This window comes from Nelumbo nucifera, chromosome 1 (genome assembly GCF_055504915.1).
Source record: "Nelumbo nucifera cultivar China Antique chromosome 1, China Antique-T2T, whole genome shotgun sequence".
NCBI classification, from domain to species: Eukaryota; Viridiplantae; Streptophyta; class Magnoliopsida; order Proteales; family Nelumbonaceae; genus Nelumbo; species Nelumbo nucifera.
In genome coordinates this window covers 157,176,122-157,193,867 of record NC_142649.1, presented here as the reverse complement: position 1 = coordinate 157,193,867, position 17,746 = coordinate 157,176,122, and the positions used below count along the sequence as shown (strand labels likewise).

General features: G+C 33.6%; 1 protein-coding gene across 4 annotated transcripts; it reads right to left on the bottom strand.

The window, feature by feature from the left end:
- Positions 1-13,323: 13,323 nt before the first annotated feature.
- Positions 13,324-17,427, bottom strand: LOC104602797 (uncharacterized). Of its 4 annotated transcripts, none has more exons than XM_010266615.3 (7): positions 17,087-17,424; positions 16,798-16,853; positions 16,567-16,618; positions 16,278-16,360; positions 15,372-15,474; positions 14,040-14,236; positions 13,324-13,936 (listed from the first exon to the last, which is right to left on the bottom strand). In XM_010266615.3, exons 2-7 carry the CDS (start codon positions 16,846-16,848, stop codon positions 13,868-13,870), a joined length of 555 nt encoding a protein of 184 aa, XP_010264917.1. In that variant the 5' UTR covers positions 16,849-16,853; positions 17,087-17,424; the 3' UTR covers positions 13,324-13,867. The 4 variants fall into 4 exon arrangements, with proteins under 4 accessions (XP_010264917.1, XP_010264918.1, XP_088751011.1 ...); XM_010266616.3 differs by lacking the exon at positions 15,372-15,474 and adding an exon at positions 14,397-14,472; XM_088894885.1 differs by lacking the exon at positions 16,567-16,618 and having other exon boundaries at positions 17,087-17,427.
- Between the last annotated feature and the right edge of the window lie 319 nt (positions 17,428-17,746).

Sequence of the window (17,746 nt, the reverse complement as noted above, 5' to 3'; positions counted from 1 at the left end):
ATAGTCTACGACCAAACCGAACCAACTCATGAACACTCATAATTTCAGATAAATTAAAAGTCTTATCTCTCGTAAATAACAATAGTTTAATCTCCAATAATTATTGAAAATTTATAGCAAAAATACACAATTATTTAAAATATATTGATAAGGAAATATACAATAATTATAGAAATTACAAAAATACAATAAGTACTAAAAATATATTAACTTAGTCAATAAATAGTATAATCTCAAATAATAGTTTACTCTCTATTTAATATTAATCAATAACTTGTAACAAAAATACAATAAATACAACAAGTAAAATAAACTAAATTTAAAAATTTCAATAATAGTAATTTAATCTCCAATAATTATTGAAAGTTTTCTATTAAATAACAAAACAAAACAAATTTAAACATAATCATTGAAAATACATTTATCACAAAAGACAATAAATATTAATTTTAGTATATATAATTACATAATAAATACAAATTTAGAGTTTAAAATTATAATTAATAAATATTATTTTTTGAAAGTTATTTTCTCGAATTATTACTTGATATAAGTGAAGTTAATTATTTACAATATTATGTAAAAATATTAAATTACTATTAATTTCAATATTATAATTATTTTTCTATCTTTTAGAATTTTTTTTTAAATTTATTACATAATTTCTTTATTTTAACTATTTAAAATCTAGTTATGTTAAATATTTTGTTATTTAAAAACTTAAATAATATGTAAAATATTTAAATTTTAAAATATTAATTATCTATTGAATTTAATTATCCATAAAATCATAATTTATACTATTATAACATAATTTCATTATTAGATTTGTAATATATTAAATTATCATTAATTTAAATATTATTTTGTAATTATTTTTCTACATTGAAGAATTTTTTTAAATTTATTACATAATTTCGTTAGTTTAACTATTTAAAATCTAGTTATGATAAATATTTAGTTATTTAAATATTTAGATAATCTATAAAATATTTAAATTTTTTTTATTTAAAGTTATTATATATTATTAAATATGTTAAGAAAATTAAATTGATAATACAGAAAAAAAATTAATTGTTTGTATATAATTTCGTGATATATTTTGTAAAAATATAAAATCAATTTTTGTATTTTAAAAAAATATTTTTAAGCTAATTTATAATTTTGTTAGAATATTTAAATAATTTTTAAATTTTTTAATCCAAACTTTATTTAGATAGATATAGGTAAAAAATAGGGGAGAGGATAAATAGGAATTAGAGATAATTTAGGAGAGAAACTCTCTACTAAATTAGAGATAATTTTGGAGAAAGTGGGGGATAGTGGGGGAGGTAGTTTAGGAGTAAATTTAGGAGAATAGATTATGTAGGTTATTGGAAAAGTGCATCTCATTGTTGTTTAAAAAATGACATGGAATTAAAAGAATAAAAAATTAAAAAAAAGGGAAAATTTCTAGATTAACATAATTTCATTATTAATTTTATAACATATTAAATTATTAATAATTTGAATATTATGTTATGATTACTTTTCTACTTTGAAGAAATTTTTTAAATTTATTATATAATTTCGTTATTTTTAACTATTTAAATCTAGTTATGATAAATATTTAGTTATTTAAATAACCTATAAAATATTTACATAATTTTAATTTTATTTATTTAAAGCTATTGCATATTATTAACTATTTGAAAAACATTTAAATTGATAATCAGTAAAAAAAACATAATTTAAATTGTTAGTACATAATTTTGTGATATATTTTGTAAAAATATAAATTTTTGATGTTTTTAATAAATATTTTTAAAGTTATTATATAATTTTGTTAGAATATTTAAATAATTCTTAAATTTTTAATCCAAACTTTCTTAGATAGATACATATAAAAAGTTGGGGAGATGATAAATAGGAATTAGAGATAATTTAGAAGATAAATAGGAATTAGAGATAATTTTGGAGAAAGTGAGGGATAGTGGGGGAGGTAGTTTAGGAGAAATTGTAGGAGAAGAGATTATTTAGGTTATTGGGAAAGCGAATCTCATTGGTTGTTTCAATAATGACATGAAATTAAAAAAATGAAAAATTCAAAAAAAGGAGAAAATAGATAAATAGCTTCTCTCACAGGAGAGCTATGCTAGGACCAGTTTTAATGTATATATATATAGATTGGTTTAATGGATAATTATGTGAAATTAAAAAAAAATAAAAAAATAGGAAATTAGAAAATGGGTTTGGAGCAGCGAGAGGCATAGTAACATGGACCGTCTTACTATATATACTAGCGGGGACCCGTGTGATGCATGGGATTTATTAAGCAAAAGATAAATAATAGAAAGGGTCATTTACTAAAAATCTACCCTATAGTTAGCATTTTATTAAAATACCACTTATAATTTGCAACGGATTTAATCAATCTTCCATTAGATGATAGTGGAAAATGACAGTATTGACCCTAATGTTCATTTAAATAAATTTAATCAAAATAAAATAGAAATAAAAATACCATTTTGCCCTTAATAAGACATGAGCAACCACTCTATTGGCTATATTTGGCCAATTTTGTTTTTTGTATAAAAAAGTGTTAAGGTTTTTTTTTTAGGAATAAAAAATCATGGGTGTAATGACAAAACAAACACTCCTTAATGAAAGGTTGATTAAGTAAACAAATTGTAAAATATATGGGATATTTTAGTAAAATGAAAACTATAAGGTAGGTTTAAGTAAATATGTAAAAGTATAAGGTGTGTTCTAGTAAATGACCCTAATAGAAACACATAAGAGTATATAATTCTTTTATACTTTCAACTCAATTAATATTTATTCATGTTTTTTATGCTACTTTTAATAAATTTTTTATAATACAAAAATAACAATAATTAATTTCAGTTAGGTTTATTCGTCAAACTTATGAAATTGACCAACCCGATCAACTCAACCCGAGTTGGTTGGTTTTCTAGTATTTTATGTTGGCTTTGGTTCAAAAGATTCCCAATTCAACCAAGTTGGATCAGTTTCACTTTGGCCATTTATAAACCGGCCAAAATCAAACGACCTAACCATGGATATATATTAATATTTTATATTTTAAATGTAATTTTTAATATGAAAAAGTGGGAAATTTCCTATATTTCTTAGTCTAAAATGTTTCATTTTATAAATCTAATTTTTAAATTTATTTTTTAATAATTGTTGTGAGTGAGGTGGTTAGGCTATGCACGGGAGTCTCCTTGAAGGGCAAAGGAAAATCGAGTGGAGGAGGTTGGTTAAAGGCTAGGTCAAATGAGGTGATAGAATGATTATCTCGTTATGAATTGGACCCCTATTTATAAGGAGGGATCCTGATGTCCCGAAAGGAAGGAGCCAAAAGTGTTTGGTTCCCATTAGGAAAGGGAATATTGAATTTGGTGTTTGTTGTTAGGGAACACTGCTAGGGGTTCGCCACGTGTCTTATGAGATATCTCAAGACGAACTTTCCTTTCATTTGAAGATTCTCATAATACACGTGGGCTACTTCCTTTCATGACCCTTTTAAAAAGATGTGGCATGGGTGATGTCACTATTTAGCTTATGCACCCTTGTTAAGCTCACGAGTGTTCCATCACGTGCGTTACTTAATGACACACGTGTTTCTAATTTGTGGTGAGTCTGCGCTCATCACGATTCTGTAATGACTTTAAACTCATCGCAAGTCCACGTGGGAGTAGCTTCTTGTAGGAGTAGGTGACCGGCATTACGAGGCTGACGCAGCGCAATCATAACTCTAAGGCACCCACCTGGTCAGCCCGACACCTCACAGGTAGCTCGGCACCTGGTCCGCTCGGCGCCTTACATGCAGCTCGACACCTGGTCAGCTCGGCACCTCATAGGCAGCACGACACCTGGTCAGTTCGGTACCTCACAGGTATCTCAACACCTGGTCAGCTCGGCGCCTTATAGGCAGCTCGGCACCTCATAGGCAGCTCGGCACCCGGTCAGCCTGACACCTCATAGGTAGCTTGGCACCTGGTCAGCTCGACACCTGGTCAGCTCGGCACCTCATAGGCAGCCCGACACCACAAGTCCCAGTCGCCTCTTTAACATGGGCAAAGTCAAGAAGAGTGGACTACAAGTCGCTCCCAAAGCCTACGGGCAACATTACTGCTGAAAAACCCAGTCACCTCTACGACATGGGTAACACAACTGCTTAAGACCCAGTCGCCTCTTCGACATGGGCAAAGTCAAGAAGAGTGGATTACGAGTCGCTCTCAAAGCCTACGAGCCACATTACTGCTTAAGACCTAGTCGCTTTTTCAGCATGGGCAAAATCAGCAAAAGTGGACTATAAGTTGCCCCCATAGCTTAAGGGCTACAGTACTGAACTAGCGGAGACCTCCTCACCTTACAGGCAGCTTGCCACTTACAGGCAGCTCCCAGAGCCTAAGAAATTGGATCAGCGCTTACTAGCTCGTCGACTTACGGGCCAAAAGGAGAAATCTACTCCCTTCGTCGAGTTACTCTCAGCTCGGGAGTGGGGGGCAAATGATGAGGGCGGATTTGGCCCTCCAGTGAAATTGTGACACCTGACACCTCATGCCAATTAAATGCAGCCTCTTGACAACTCGATAGCTCGAGCTAGCTACAGGTAGCTCATCACCTACAGGCAACTCACCACCAGGGGGCTCGTCACCAGGTAGCTCACCACTAGGGAGCTCGTCACCAGGTATCTCACCACCAGGGAGCTCGTCACCAGGTAGCTCACCACCAGGGAGCTCATCACGAAGTAGCTCATCACGAAGTAGCTCACCACTAGGGAGCTCGTCACCAAGTAGCTCACCACCAGGGGGCTTGTCACTAGGTAGCTCACCACCAGGGGTTTCGTCACCAGGTAGCTCACCGCCAGGCGTCATAATGTCATTGGAGGGCCAAATCCGCCCTCATCAGTTAGAGTTAGAGACTTGAACTCGAGTCAAAAGTTTGTAAGTTCGAGTTTGACTGAGTCAAATGTTTTATAAAAATAAAAAAATAATTTTTATTTAATATTTAAAAAATTAAAAATTATAACATTTTTTTTAGATTTAAGCACGAGTCGAACTTTATTAAGTTGGAGATTGACTTAATTAACAAACGAACCTATTGGAGTTAAGCTTGTCTCAGTTCAATTTTCACCAACCAAACTCGAATAATTCATGAAAAAGTCGATTCGTGGCTACCCCTGATTATTGTGACCTATTACGATGTCACCCCATCTAATTAAAAATAGGAGTCGCATCGCAGGCTTATTTTGATTCAGCGGTCTTGGAGCTGAAAGTGAATCCGCGTGATAGTAAAAGTAGTTTTGCGTATAAAAATGTAAGCGTGGAGGCGCAATTCATGTCTCCCTTGCCCACCAGTACTTCCCCGAACATCCATCTTCAGTTGTCTGTCATTCATCAATTCAGAATGTGCAGTTTCCGGCGGTTAAATTGGTTGTTGTTCCATCTTTGGCTGGGCTTCTCCTCTTCCTTGCTTGTGTGGGGAGTTCAACTTTACTTGGTATTTTTTTTTCTCTAAATTTTGATTGATTTATATACTTCCTGTAACTACTGTAAGCATATTCATAATTCATTGTGCGAGCCGGATGTTTGTGAGATCGTTTCTCTGAGCTAAACTTTCTACGCTAGCTACTAATTGGCAACTTAAGAAAAGCGATCACTTCTCATTTGTGAAATTAACAAAGCATTTATTTACCAGTTTTTATGTCTTGACTTTTGGTGACTGTTGTGTCTGAAAGGTGGTGAGGAGGCTGTCGCACAGCAGATTTCTCGCCGATATAACACAAGGACGTTGTTACAAGCCCCACGGCCGCCACAAGGTCCAGCACAGGAATACCCGGGACAACCAGGCTAAGTTATATGGGGAAAATATTAAATGAAAATTTATAGTTTGTTATTATCAGTAAATTTTTATTGATTTTCTGAATCCAAGAAGTAGAGAGCAAATAAGGTTACAACCTGTATTAATTGCAATGGAAAATCTATAACACCAGAAACACATGGTAGACATGATATCCAAAAAGAGCTTTATCAATCAAACCACCCTCATGAATTTTGATGATACCTGATTTTTTTTAATAGAGAATATCATCTATTTAGTTACTTCTTTTATGATATATTTTAGATTGATTATAAGTTTTTTTGATATTATGTCTTTTGACACTTTAATCGAACCATTTTAAAGTTATTGGTCAGTTTTTGGGTTGACGGTTTAACCGTTTGATTCTAACGGATAGTCTGTTCTAACAAAAAAATAAAAATAAAAAATGGCAAAATAATCGTTGAACAGGTTGATGGTTCGATCACTTGAGTCAACAAATCGTTGACTGATTCAACGATTTTTTGTCAGAGGTCGGATTTGGGGTAAAACAGAATCGATTGCCTAGACGATTTCCCAGGCCGAACAGTCCGACCATTCGGGTCAATGGCAGTTCAAAAACCTTGAATTTTTTGTTTGAAGAGAGACTCTCAATTGTGTTTTGGGTTCGACTATGACCTTATCATAGATTTTCTGTTAAGTTTGGGGGCTCTTTTTGATTTAAGATCTTTTGTTTTGTGCTTGTATAAAGTTTCTTGGGCGTTTTTTTTGGATCGACCATTTTTTGTAATTAATCTTTTTTAATAAATTTTACTTTTTATTTAAAAATACTATTATTGTGAAAAGGCAAAAACCATATATGCTGTCATCATCGCAAAAAAAAAAAAAGAACATTTTACCATTTTTCTGCATAGAACAACAATACCTAACGATTTTTAGATATATTAATATCAAACTAGCGGAGGGGCCTACGAAATAGAATCGTCAACCGTTGATCCATTGACTTGATTTCTAACAAAAAATCGTTGAATCGGTCAATGATTCATTGATTTGAACGGTTGAATCGTCGAATTGTTGACCTGTTTAATGGTTTTTGGTCGTTTTTTTAATTGGGAACCATCCAGGCAACCTGTTCCATTTTATCCTAATCTCGATCATTGGCCAAAAATCATTGAATCGATCAACGACCCATTGACCCAAGCGGTCAAACCGTTGACCCGTTCAATGATTTTTGGTTATTTTTTTATTTTTTAATTTTTGTTGTCAGAACAGGCCATCCGTTCAAACCGATCAGTTGAACCGTCAACCTAAAAACTGGTGGCCAGAACGGTTCCATTTTCAAGTCGTATGAATCATAAGCTCGAATGACATTACACGTATGGTACTGTTTAATGGACCTCACACACTCAATTTTTTGCCTGTATTTTTTTTTTTGTCAAAACGGGTCATCCGTGTTTTTATTTTTTAATTGAGAACTGTCTAGGCAACTAGTTTTGTTTTACCCCAATCCCAGTCCCTGGCTAAAAACCGTTGAATCAATCAACGACCCATTGACTTGAGTGGTCGAATTGTTAAGTCGTTGACCTATTCGATGGTTTTTGGCCTTTTTTTATTTATTTTAATTTTTGTTGTCAGAACAGGCCATCCATTTGAACCGAATGGTCGAACTGTCAACCCAAAAACCGATGGCTAGAACGGTTTCATTTTTGGGTCATATGAGTCACACGCTCGAATGACATAACATGTATGATATTGTTTAATGGACCTCACACACTCAATTTTTTGCTTGTAATTTTTGTTGTTAGAACAGGCCATCCGTTCGAACCGGACGGTCGAGCTGTCGATTGTCAGAACGTTATTAACAACATTTATCAATAATAGTAAGTAATTATACTATTTAATTAAATAATCATTAATGATAGTTTTAATAATATTATTTAGTTATTTTTAATATAACAGTATATTAAATTTGTGAGTAGGATTTATTAACAATATTCATTAAATTAATAATTACCAAAATCAAATTAAATTAACAGTATTCATCAGTAATAGTAAATAATTATAGTATTTTATTAAATAATCAATAACAATAATTTTAATAACATTTATTATTATTTTTAATACAACAATAATTACTAAATTTATTAACAGTATTTATTAATAACAATATTTATAATTGTAATTTAAAGTAAAACTAAAGTAAATATCTATTTACTAACAATATTTATAATAACAGTAATTATTAATTATAATCACTAATTATATATTTGTTAAATTACTGTAATAATTAGTAATTTATTAATAGTATTTTTTAATAACAATATTTATAATTTTAAAGTAAGTATCTAGTTATTAACAATATTTAAAATAACTATAATTATTAATTATAATCACTAATTATATATTTATTAAATTACTGCAATAATCAGTAATTAATTCCTATAATAATCAGTAGATTCCATTAATTATTGTAATTACTGAAATAATCAGTAATTATATAATAACAGTAATTAATAGAAAATGGATGCTTTCACGTGGGGATCTACTCACACAAATAGATTCCATTTGCTACACGGAGAGAGCATCCGTTTTCTATTAATATATATACTAGCGGAGGGGCCCTACTTCGCAGGGGATGGGATGAAACAGTCGACCTGTTGAACTAGCCCCTAGCCAAAAATCATTGAATCGGTCAATGACCCATTGACTCGAGTAGTTAAACCATCGACCCGTTGACCCGTTTAATGGTTTTTGGCCGTTTTCTTTTATTTTTTTAATCAGAAACCATCCAGGCAATCAATTCCGTTTTATCCTAATCTTGGTCCCTAGCCAAAAATCGTTAAATCGGTCAATGACCCATTGACCCAGAAGGTCAAATCATTAACCCATTTATTGATTTTTGGTTATTTTTTTTTATTTTTATTGTCAGAACGGGCCATCCGTGCAAAATGAATAATCGAACCGTTAACCCAAAAACTGGTGGCCAGAACGGTTTCGTTTTCAGGTCGTATGAGTCACACGCTCAAATGACACAACATGTATGGTACTACTTAATGGACCTCTCACACAATTTTTTGCCTATAATTTTTGTTGTTAGAATGGGTTATCTGTTTTTTATTTTTTTAATTAAGAACCATCCAGGCATCAAATTCCGTTTTACCCTAATCCCAGTCCCTAGCCAAAAACCGTTGAATCAATCAACGACCCATTGACCCAAGTGGTCAAACTGTCAACCCGTTGACTCGTTCAATGGTTTTTGGCTGTTTTTTTTTTTTATAAATTTTTGTCGACTTGAAAATTGGTGACTAGAACGGTTCTAGTTTCGGGTCATGTGAGCTCCGAGAAGCTCCTAGCCAACTCAAAGAGTTGGAGTCACCACCCATTTTTTAGAGGAAATGGGCCCCATTTTGAGTTTGAAAACTCGATTTAGGTCTTTGATAGTGACTCCGTTTTCCACGGGAAAGGCACACAACCAAGAAATTTCAGGTTCTAAGAATTGGGAGAGGGAAGGTATTAGGCACCCCTCTCTCCAAGCTGTTGTAGAAGCCCAAAGAGGGAGTTATTCAAGCTCTGATTCCGACAAAACATTAATTAACGGGATTGCTCAAAACTCCTAAAACCTAGCAAAAACGTTCCCAACTTTGCCCAGAATTGATTTAAGATGATGTTATCAGATCCCAAGTACTGGTTTTCCTACTTCTTTTTCTCAATCTGGAGGAAGTTGAGAATGCAAGTTTCCTAGAATTTAAGGATTTTAAGCAATTTGAAACTAAGCTAAAGCAGAGAGATGGCGGGTGAGAGGCTTACCTCTCATGTACAACCTTGAAACCAACTTTCCAACAACTAAAAGGACTTCAAATGGAACTTGAGCAAGGCAAGGGCTGGTCTGAACGCTTTTGGTGTTAAGTTTGGAAAGCAAGGAATGAGGCTTGAGCTTGACTTTAGGGATTTCGGGATTTTAAGTAGAATGGGGGGGTTATAGAAGTTGGAAAACTGCCATCTTCCCCTCTCTTCTCTTTTTTTGGGGCCTCTCTTAGGTTTCCTTTCCTCCCTCTCCTCCTCAGGTTGCCTCTCTCTTCAAGCTCGAGCTGGGCCTCTATTTATAGAGAAAATGGAGGGAGATGAGTTTGAAATTCGCCCAACTACAATGCCTAGGATTCAACAGATGTTTTTCACAAAAATAGGTAGAGATTTTTCAAAGAAATAGATGCCCAGTCAAGCTTTCCTGTTTGGTGAAACATTTTCTTTGATTTGGGGGTGGTTTTCATGGGTTTTGTGTGTCCAATCGAAGCTTGGGGCGTGCCAAACGTTGCAGTCTCGTATTTGGGGCTGTTAGTGGCAGAAAATGTAAATTTGATGAGCTTTTAAATGGGTCAAGAATGGGTCTGACATCAGCCATCACCCTTTTAAGGCTTCGGGTTGGGCCAGATGACATGGTAATTTAATCTGGTACGTCAAAATGGTACATTTATAGTTTAACGGTCAAATGGGTGAATTTGGATGTGAAATTTGGCATGCTGGGGTTTCTTGGGTTTCTGAACATAGTGGTGATGTTTGATTGGTCAAATAGGGTAGGGATGATTAAAATCTATGGCTGACAAGTTAGAATCAACGAGATTTACTGAAACATAATCTTTGTTTGATGAAGGGTCAAACATGGGAATTTTGGGATGAAATTTGGTGGGTTAGCACTTTTGATTATCTTGAATCTAATGGAAGTGATGGATCTTTGATCAGAGGTGTAGATTGATTGATTTAGTTCAGATCATAGTCTTAGCTTATGGCTCTCCAATCAACGAGAGGGTTCGAAATGGAATCTTACTTTTTCAATGGTCAAACGGAGGTGTTTTGCCGTGAGATTTGACATGCTAGGCTTTTTTTGGGTCTCCGAACACAGTGGTATGGTCTGATTTGTCATGTGAAGTTGGGATGATGGATGATAAGATCTATTTAATGAGATTTGTTGGAATAGGATGTAAGCTTGATGGGGAGTTAAACGAGGGAATTTCGAGCTACAATTTGGTAGGTAGGCATGGATTTGGGTGAGGAGTCAAGTGGATGGTTTTGGCCTGAGAAATATATGGTCGATCTTGGTAATCGTTCAGGGTCATCTGAATGGGATCTTGATGTTTTTGCGGTTGGTTGTTGAAGATTCGTGGTGGGATTCACTAGTTGATTATTTCCTAATGATCTTGGGATGATGGACATGTTGGATTTGATTTTGGAGGAGTTGGAATTTAGATATCACATAGATCAAGGCCGTTAGAATGGAAGTTGGTGTGATGAACGGTGGATGTTTAGAGTTTAGTCATAAAAATTAATGTGTAACTAAGCTAGAGTTTTTCAAGTCTAGGGGTGATGTCTGATCAAGGTTCTTGTTTATCCTATGGACTGTGTCAAATGAGGTTTTTTTTTTTTTCAGGTTTGGAAAGTCTTAAGTTGATCTGGTTGTGTTTCAAGTTTTTGGAGTGCAAAAGAGGAATATAAAAAGGTAGGGTGAAGGAACCGAGCAAAAATTGGGTGCTAACAAGTCGTATAAGTCACACGCTCGAATGACATAACATGTATGATACTGCTTAATGGACCTCACACTCAACTTTTTGCCTATAATTTTTTTTGTCAGAATGGGTCATTCATTCGAATTGGATGATTGAACCGTCGACCTGAAAACCAATGGCCAGAATGGTTTTGTAATTTTTTACTTGTAATTTTTTGTTGTCAGAATGGGTCGTCCGTTCAAACCGAATGGTCAAACCGTCGATCCAAAAACCGGTGGCCAGAACGGTTCCGTTTTCGGGTCGTACAAGTCACACACTCGAATGACATAACATATATGATACTACTTAATTGACCTCACAAACTCAATTTTTTGCCTATAATTTTTGTTGTCAGAACGGATTGTCCGTTCAAACCGGATGATCAAACTGTCGGTTGTTAGAGTGTTATTAACAACATTTATCAATAATAGTAAGTAATTATACTATTTATTAAATAATCATTAATGATAGTTTTAATAATATTATTTAGTTATTTTTAATATAACGATAATTATTAAATTTATGAATAGGATTTATTAACAATATTCATTAAATTAATAATTACCAAAATTAAATTTAATTAATAGTATTTATCAGTAATAGTCAGTAATTATAATATTTTATTAAATAATCAATAACAATACTTTTAATAATATTTTTAATTATTTTTAATATAACAATAATTACTAAATTTATTAACATTATTTATTAATAATAGCATTTATAATTTTAATTTAAAGTAAAATTAAAGTAAATATCTATTTATTAACAACATTTATAATAACAATAATTATTAATTATAATCACTAATTATATATTTATTAAATTACTGTAATAATCAGTAATTATTAAAACTGGGTTACTAAATTCATTAACCGTATTTTTAATAACAATATTTATAATTTTAATTTAAAGTAAAATTAAAATATATATCTAATTATTAACAATATTTATAATAACAATAATTATAAATTATAATCACTAATTTTATATTTATTAAATTACTATAATAATCGGTAATTATTAAATTATAGTAATTAATTAATGTAATAATCAGTAATTACTATTTTCTTAAGTTATAGTAATTATTAAATTACAATAGTTAATTAATGTAATAATCAATAATTACTGTAATAATCAGTAATTATTAATAGGAAATGGGTACTCGCACGTGGGATCTACTTGCACGAGTAGATTCCATTTCCTGGATGCAGAGATCATCCATTTCGTAATAAGTATATACTAGCAGAGGGGGCCCTACGTTGCAGGGACTTGGAGAAATTAAATTATTGTATAGAAAAAAAGAAGTTGAGAAGGTATTTTTTAGTGAAAGTATCATAGAAAAAAAATACTTAAAATAAATTAAAATTTATATTTTATAATAGTGGTTGCAGAAACAAGTTTTTAATTATTTTTTGGGTAAATTATTTATGAAATTAAGGTAGAAAGAGAGAGTAGGATATAAAAAAATAAGTGTATTTCTGGAAATTAAGGTAAGTTATTTTTTTTTTTGAAAATTAAGGTAGAGAGAGTAGATTATAAAAGGGATAAGTAGATTTGGCATCAATCCATGGTTAGGATTCATTCCACCTATACGATAGGAATCTGATTACCGATTTCCTATAAACTTTCCAGCCTAGATGGGGATTAAGAACAAAACATACCCATGTGAGAATAGTGGCATTGAGTTGGTGCCATCTTTTCCACAAGCATTCTTCCCATTAGGAGCTCCATAAGTACAACTCCAAAAGCATAGACATCTCTTCATACTAATTATTAGTTAATGACCAAACTGTAGTATAGAGTAACTATACCTATGAATTTTGTTGGGACCCACCATTTCAAAGCCATTAACTTAACAATTAACTGTTAACTGTCAAAGTGCTATGAGTTAGGCAATACTTTGAGCACAATATAGAAATAAAATTACTGCCTACAATAGCACAAAAGAACAATCTTTAAAGAATTATATGATCTTAACATTCAATGCTAACAGAATACAAGTTACCGACGAATACAATAAAAGAGCCATCATATTCAGATTAAAGACAGGAAGCTTTAAAATCTCATGGAAAAAAAGCAATAAAGAGGAGAAAAAATGAAAGAACTTTGATTAGATCTACCGGTGCATTTGAAAGGGGACAAAAAATATATAACAGAAAACATAACAAAGAAAGAAAACAACAGAACAAAATGAAAAATAATTGACCTTCGAAGTACATGTAGACACCGTCCTTTCAGCACCATGGCTTCTATTGTCGAACAATGACAGCAGGCATGGCCTTTTTTCTTGAGATCAGGCTTCCCTTTCTTCATGGTGGCCATCACCATGTCACCAACACAGGCCAACGGAAATCTGTTGAGACAACCCATGATCCCTTTCACAGAGATGATGTATAGGTTCTTCACACCTGTGTTGTCGGCGTAGTTCACCGTCCCACCGAAGAATAGGCGCTACCATGGATTCCTTGTACCAAGTGGTACGGTGTTGGATCTAGAAATCAAAGCTCAATTTCCAAAACCACCACCTCCCCATCCCCTTGAGTGGAAGTTCCCCCGTGAACCTGAACCTGTCAAAACACAGGAATAAATTATACATGAAAATCATTTCAAGTCAACTGAATACCCACCCATCTCTTAAACATGTAATAGAGAAAATGGTTAGAAACATACCTCCACCATGTGAACCACTTGACCAGGCCATTGCAACCAATGCTGGACTAACAGCTTGTCAACCATCTTGTAGGATCTTAATAAGATCTCTGGCAAACTTTGCATTTGCATGAGTAAGTTCGCCCCGATCCTATGAACATAATCTTCAAGGCTTGACAGGAAATCGTAATTGATCACACATTTTATATCTTTTACATCTGCAGGGATTAGAGATAATGTTAGTTCACAAAGAGCAACATATACCTTCTGAAGCAAATTTCCAAAAAAAGGACAAAATTGCTACTGCCCCCTTATCCCTGCACCCCCTAGCTCCAGATCATATATGAGATTACACATTCAACAAGTAAATGTACCCACCTTTGACCTGCAGGGGTAAGGACCAGAACCACCATCTAGTTCCATTGAAGGAATAAGCTTGTCTGAGTCGACTAGGCTGCCACAACAACCAACTACATGACCATGGATAGGTGGTGATAACTTCCAACCATGTTCCTTAGACACTTTAATTGCAAGTGCAATGCCTTTATTGAACTTTGGACATGTCCAATAAATATGGATATGGATGAAAGATTTTCAATGTTTCCCTTGGACATGCATAAATAGATATGTATTTTGACATCCCCATGAATGAGATACATGCATGTGAAACTTGTACTTCCCAAAAATCTATAAACCATAATAGTCATATCAGTGAGCCTTGGCTTTGTGTCCATGTAACATGAGCTGAAACTATTAGGTACCCAAGCAGAGGCATTTTTATGGGACATTAATCAGAACTCTCTGAATCCGATAGGTAAAAATCCCTTGGTGAAGCCAACTATGATGCTTCTACATGGAAATTGTAAGAACATCTTTGCAATCTTATAGAATGGTTGTACCTCCTCAACCCTAGCCAAACCACGAATTATTCTTGGGAAGCTGGACAGTAGCCTGCCAACCCGCCAAAGTGGTGAAACCACGAATTATTCAAGGTGGTGAAACCCTGAGGTACCAAAGGATATTTCTAGTGTTATTCTGATTGTCCAAAAGAATGTGGTGTACTAGTATAAGTTGACATAAATATCACTTATGATAGGTCTACAACCTGAAGCAAAGTAACCAAGCCCCATCATTTACAGCAAGCATAAATCCATAGATTTGGTATAGTATCCCTTAAAAGTCCACTAGATAAATTCAGAGGAAAAGAAAGAATGGAAGAAAAGTTTTACACAAAAGTTTATAGCTACCAGAATATGACATTATAAAGTTCAACAGGATTCACAAAAGACATTAAATGAATAGATCAGAGAGCAACAGAAATCAACATGTAATAAATAAGCTCAATTGGCATACCATCTAAAAGGTATTCCAGGGCTACATAACCCAAAGTGCCAGAAAGCTTAATGTTGTTCTTGTTTTGGGCCCCAACAGTTACAACAAGACCAAAATCAAAGAGCTGAATCAAGACAAAATGTCAAAATATGTATGAAATAAGGAATTAAAGAGTTATACAAGAGATCAATAATGAAAAATTGTAAATCAACAATATATAACATATTATTGATTATAAAGAGTCTCAATAAGAGACCAAATGGTCTCAATTTTAACAATAAAACATTATTGGTGAAAAAATAGGACAATCTCCCTGATTCAAAGTTGTTTTTTTTTTTTTTTTACCTTTGCATTAAAGTTGGATTCCAAAAGAATATTTGATGACTTAAGATCTCTATGGATCACTGGAGGATTACAGTGTTCATGTAGATATTCTAAGCCTCTACTTTACAAAATTGAAGTCAATGGATGACAGAAAATTAGAATGGATTACATGAAACTACAGAATCAGGTAAATGAGAAGAACTTTAAAAATAAAAAATAAAAAATGAGTGTTGCTTAACAAACTGATAAACTCACCTTGCTGCCTCCAGGGCAAGGTGACAGAAATTTAAACTATTACTCTTTCACTATCTTTTAACATCCTTTCCATTGGCCTTGGATAAGAAATAAAGTGATACCATGCAATTGTGTTTCAAGAGATCCTTTCTGCATCAATTCATAAACAAGAAATCATGTTTCTTTGTGAATGCAATGGCCCATAAGAGAAATTATATTCAAATGCCAGATGATTACTTTCATTTTGCAACAATGCAACATTGCGTTGCAGAGCAATACAACATTGGTAACATACTAAATACACTGCAACACCATTGTCACTATAGAAACAAAAAAAGTTAAAAAAGAAAAAGAAAAATATTTACTTGCCTCCTTGTTTGTGCTGAAGGAAACAGAAAGCCCCAAATCATTCATTTGTCTGATGAGTTCCATATCCTCTGACGGAGTGTAATCTGAGCAGATCACAAAGACAACAGAACCACTAAAGTGTAACTAATTGATCTATGGCATTGATCATTAACAAATTCTTCGCAATGGTGAAAAGTAAGACCCGAAAAACAAATCATGTGGTCTCAGTACATGATTTATTAGCAAAAAGTGTGACGCAAGAAAAAAATAAATAAATGAGGTGAAGGAGAATTCAACAAAGAACACTTGCCATTAACAGTAGATTCAACCTTCGAAATACAAGCAACTTGGCAAGACGAAAACTGCATGTAAGAATAAGGGTTTCAAAGGGTCTAAAAATAAGCGCATGCATACATCAATCACTATAGCTACTAAATCATAAGGAAACCCAAAAATAGTATCATAACTCATAAGAGAACAACAGATCCATTCAGAAACAAACTAAACTAAATTAAACTTACAGTAGTTTCTGCCAAATTACCTTGACGAACAAATGAAGTGGACACCTCTGTTTCGTATACAAGAGCGTCATCGGTCCTGTTAAATAAGAGAAATTTTAACAGCAAAACCGGGAATGAGAAAGTAGAGACATGAAACTCTAGAACTTGAGGGGAAGGTGGACAAAGCGAGTCTTTTGGAAACAACTTACTGCTCGAACTCTAAACCACACAAAATCTAGCTAGAAAAATATGCTTTTTGCCTAAATCTGGAACTACATAAACAAAAAGCAAAAGAACAAATAGACCATAGACGAACAAAAAACACTATACCACAAAAAGACTTCAGTGAGCTTGAAGAGAGAACCCAAGGCTCTGATGGCAGGCGCCTCGGCTTCCATGAATCCTCAAGTTTTCAAACTAGAAGATGGATAGTATTCGGCTCCCTAAAAATGAGTGGAGAAGGCCAAACCGTTGCACCGCCGCTGCTTGTCCCTGTTGCTTCAAGAACTCAATAGCTCAAGAGGGACAAGCAATTTGTGAAGCCTTTGGGAAGGCCTCCTTCGTTCTCCCTTCGCAACGACAAGGAAAATCGAAAAGCCAAGGAGTTCTCTCGAAGAGGGAGACTCGAATGGAACTTGGAAGAAGAATCTCGAACAATCTCGAACAGAAGAAATGAGAAAGAAGTTGAGACACGCATCTACCATGCAATGGATATACATGCGAAACATTTGCACGTGAAACTCCTAATCTACTCGCACGAATAAATTCCATTGCAGAAAAATCACCCATTATATATATAGATATAAGATGACAAATCTACAAACATATATAGATACATACATACAATACCAACACGTAAAATGAAAAATCCGTAAACAAATTCAGCCAATTTAGACTCTCTCCCATGATATTTTATCTGGACTATAAATTAAGAGATCAGATTTCCTGCGACCCTCGTTGCAGTATATACTCGAGATCCCGAGTGGTTAT

What these genes read in the sequence shown, in the direction of transcription:
- LOC104602797 (XM_088894885.1), bottom strand. Translation starts at nt 17,154, where the DNA reads ATGGAAGCCGAGGCGCCTGCCATCAGAGCCTTGGGTTCTCTCTTCAAG. An exon ending in CCTGGAATACCTTTTAGATG is followed by an intron (nt 14,237 to 15,371) that starts GTATGCCAATTG and finishes TAATCCCTGCAG; the next exon opens with ATGTAAAAGATATAAAATGT. An exon ending in AAGTGGTTCACATGGTGGAG is followed by an intron (nt 13,937 to 14,039) that starts GTATGTTTCTAA and finishes GTGTTTTGACAG; the next exon opens with GTTCAGGTTCACGGGGGAAC.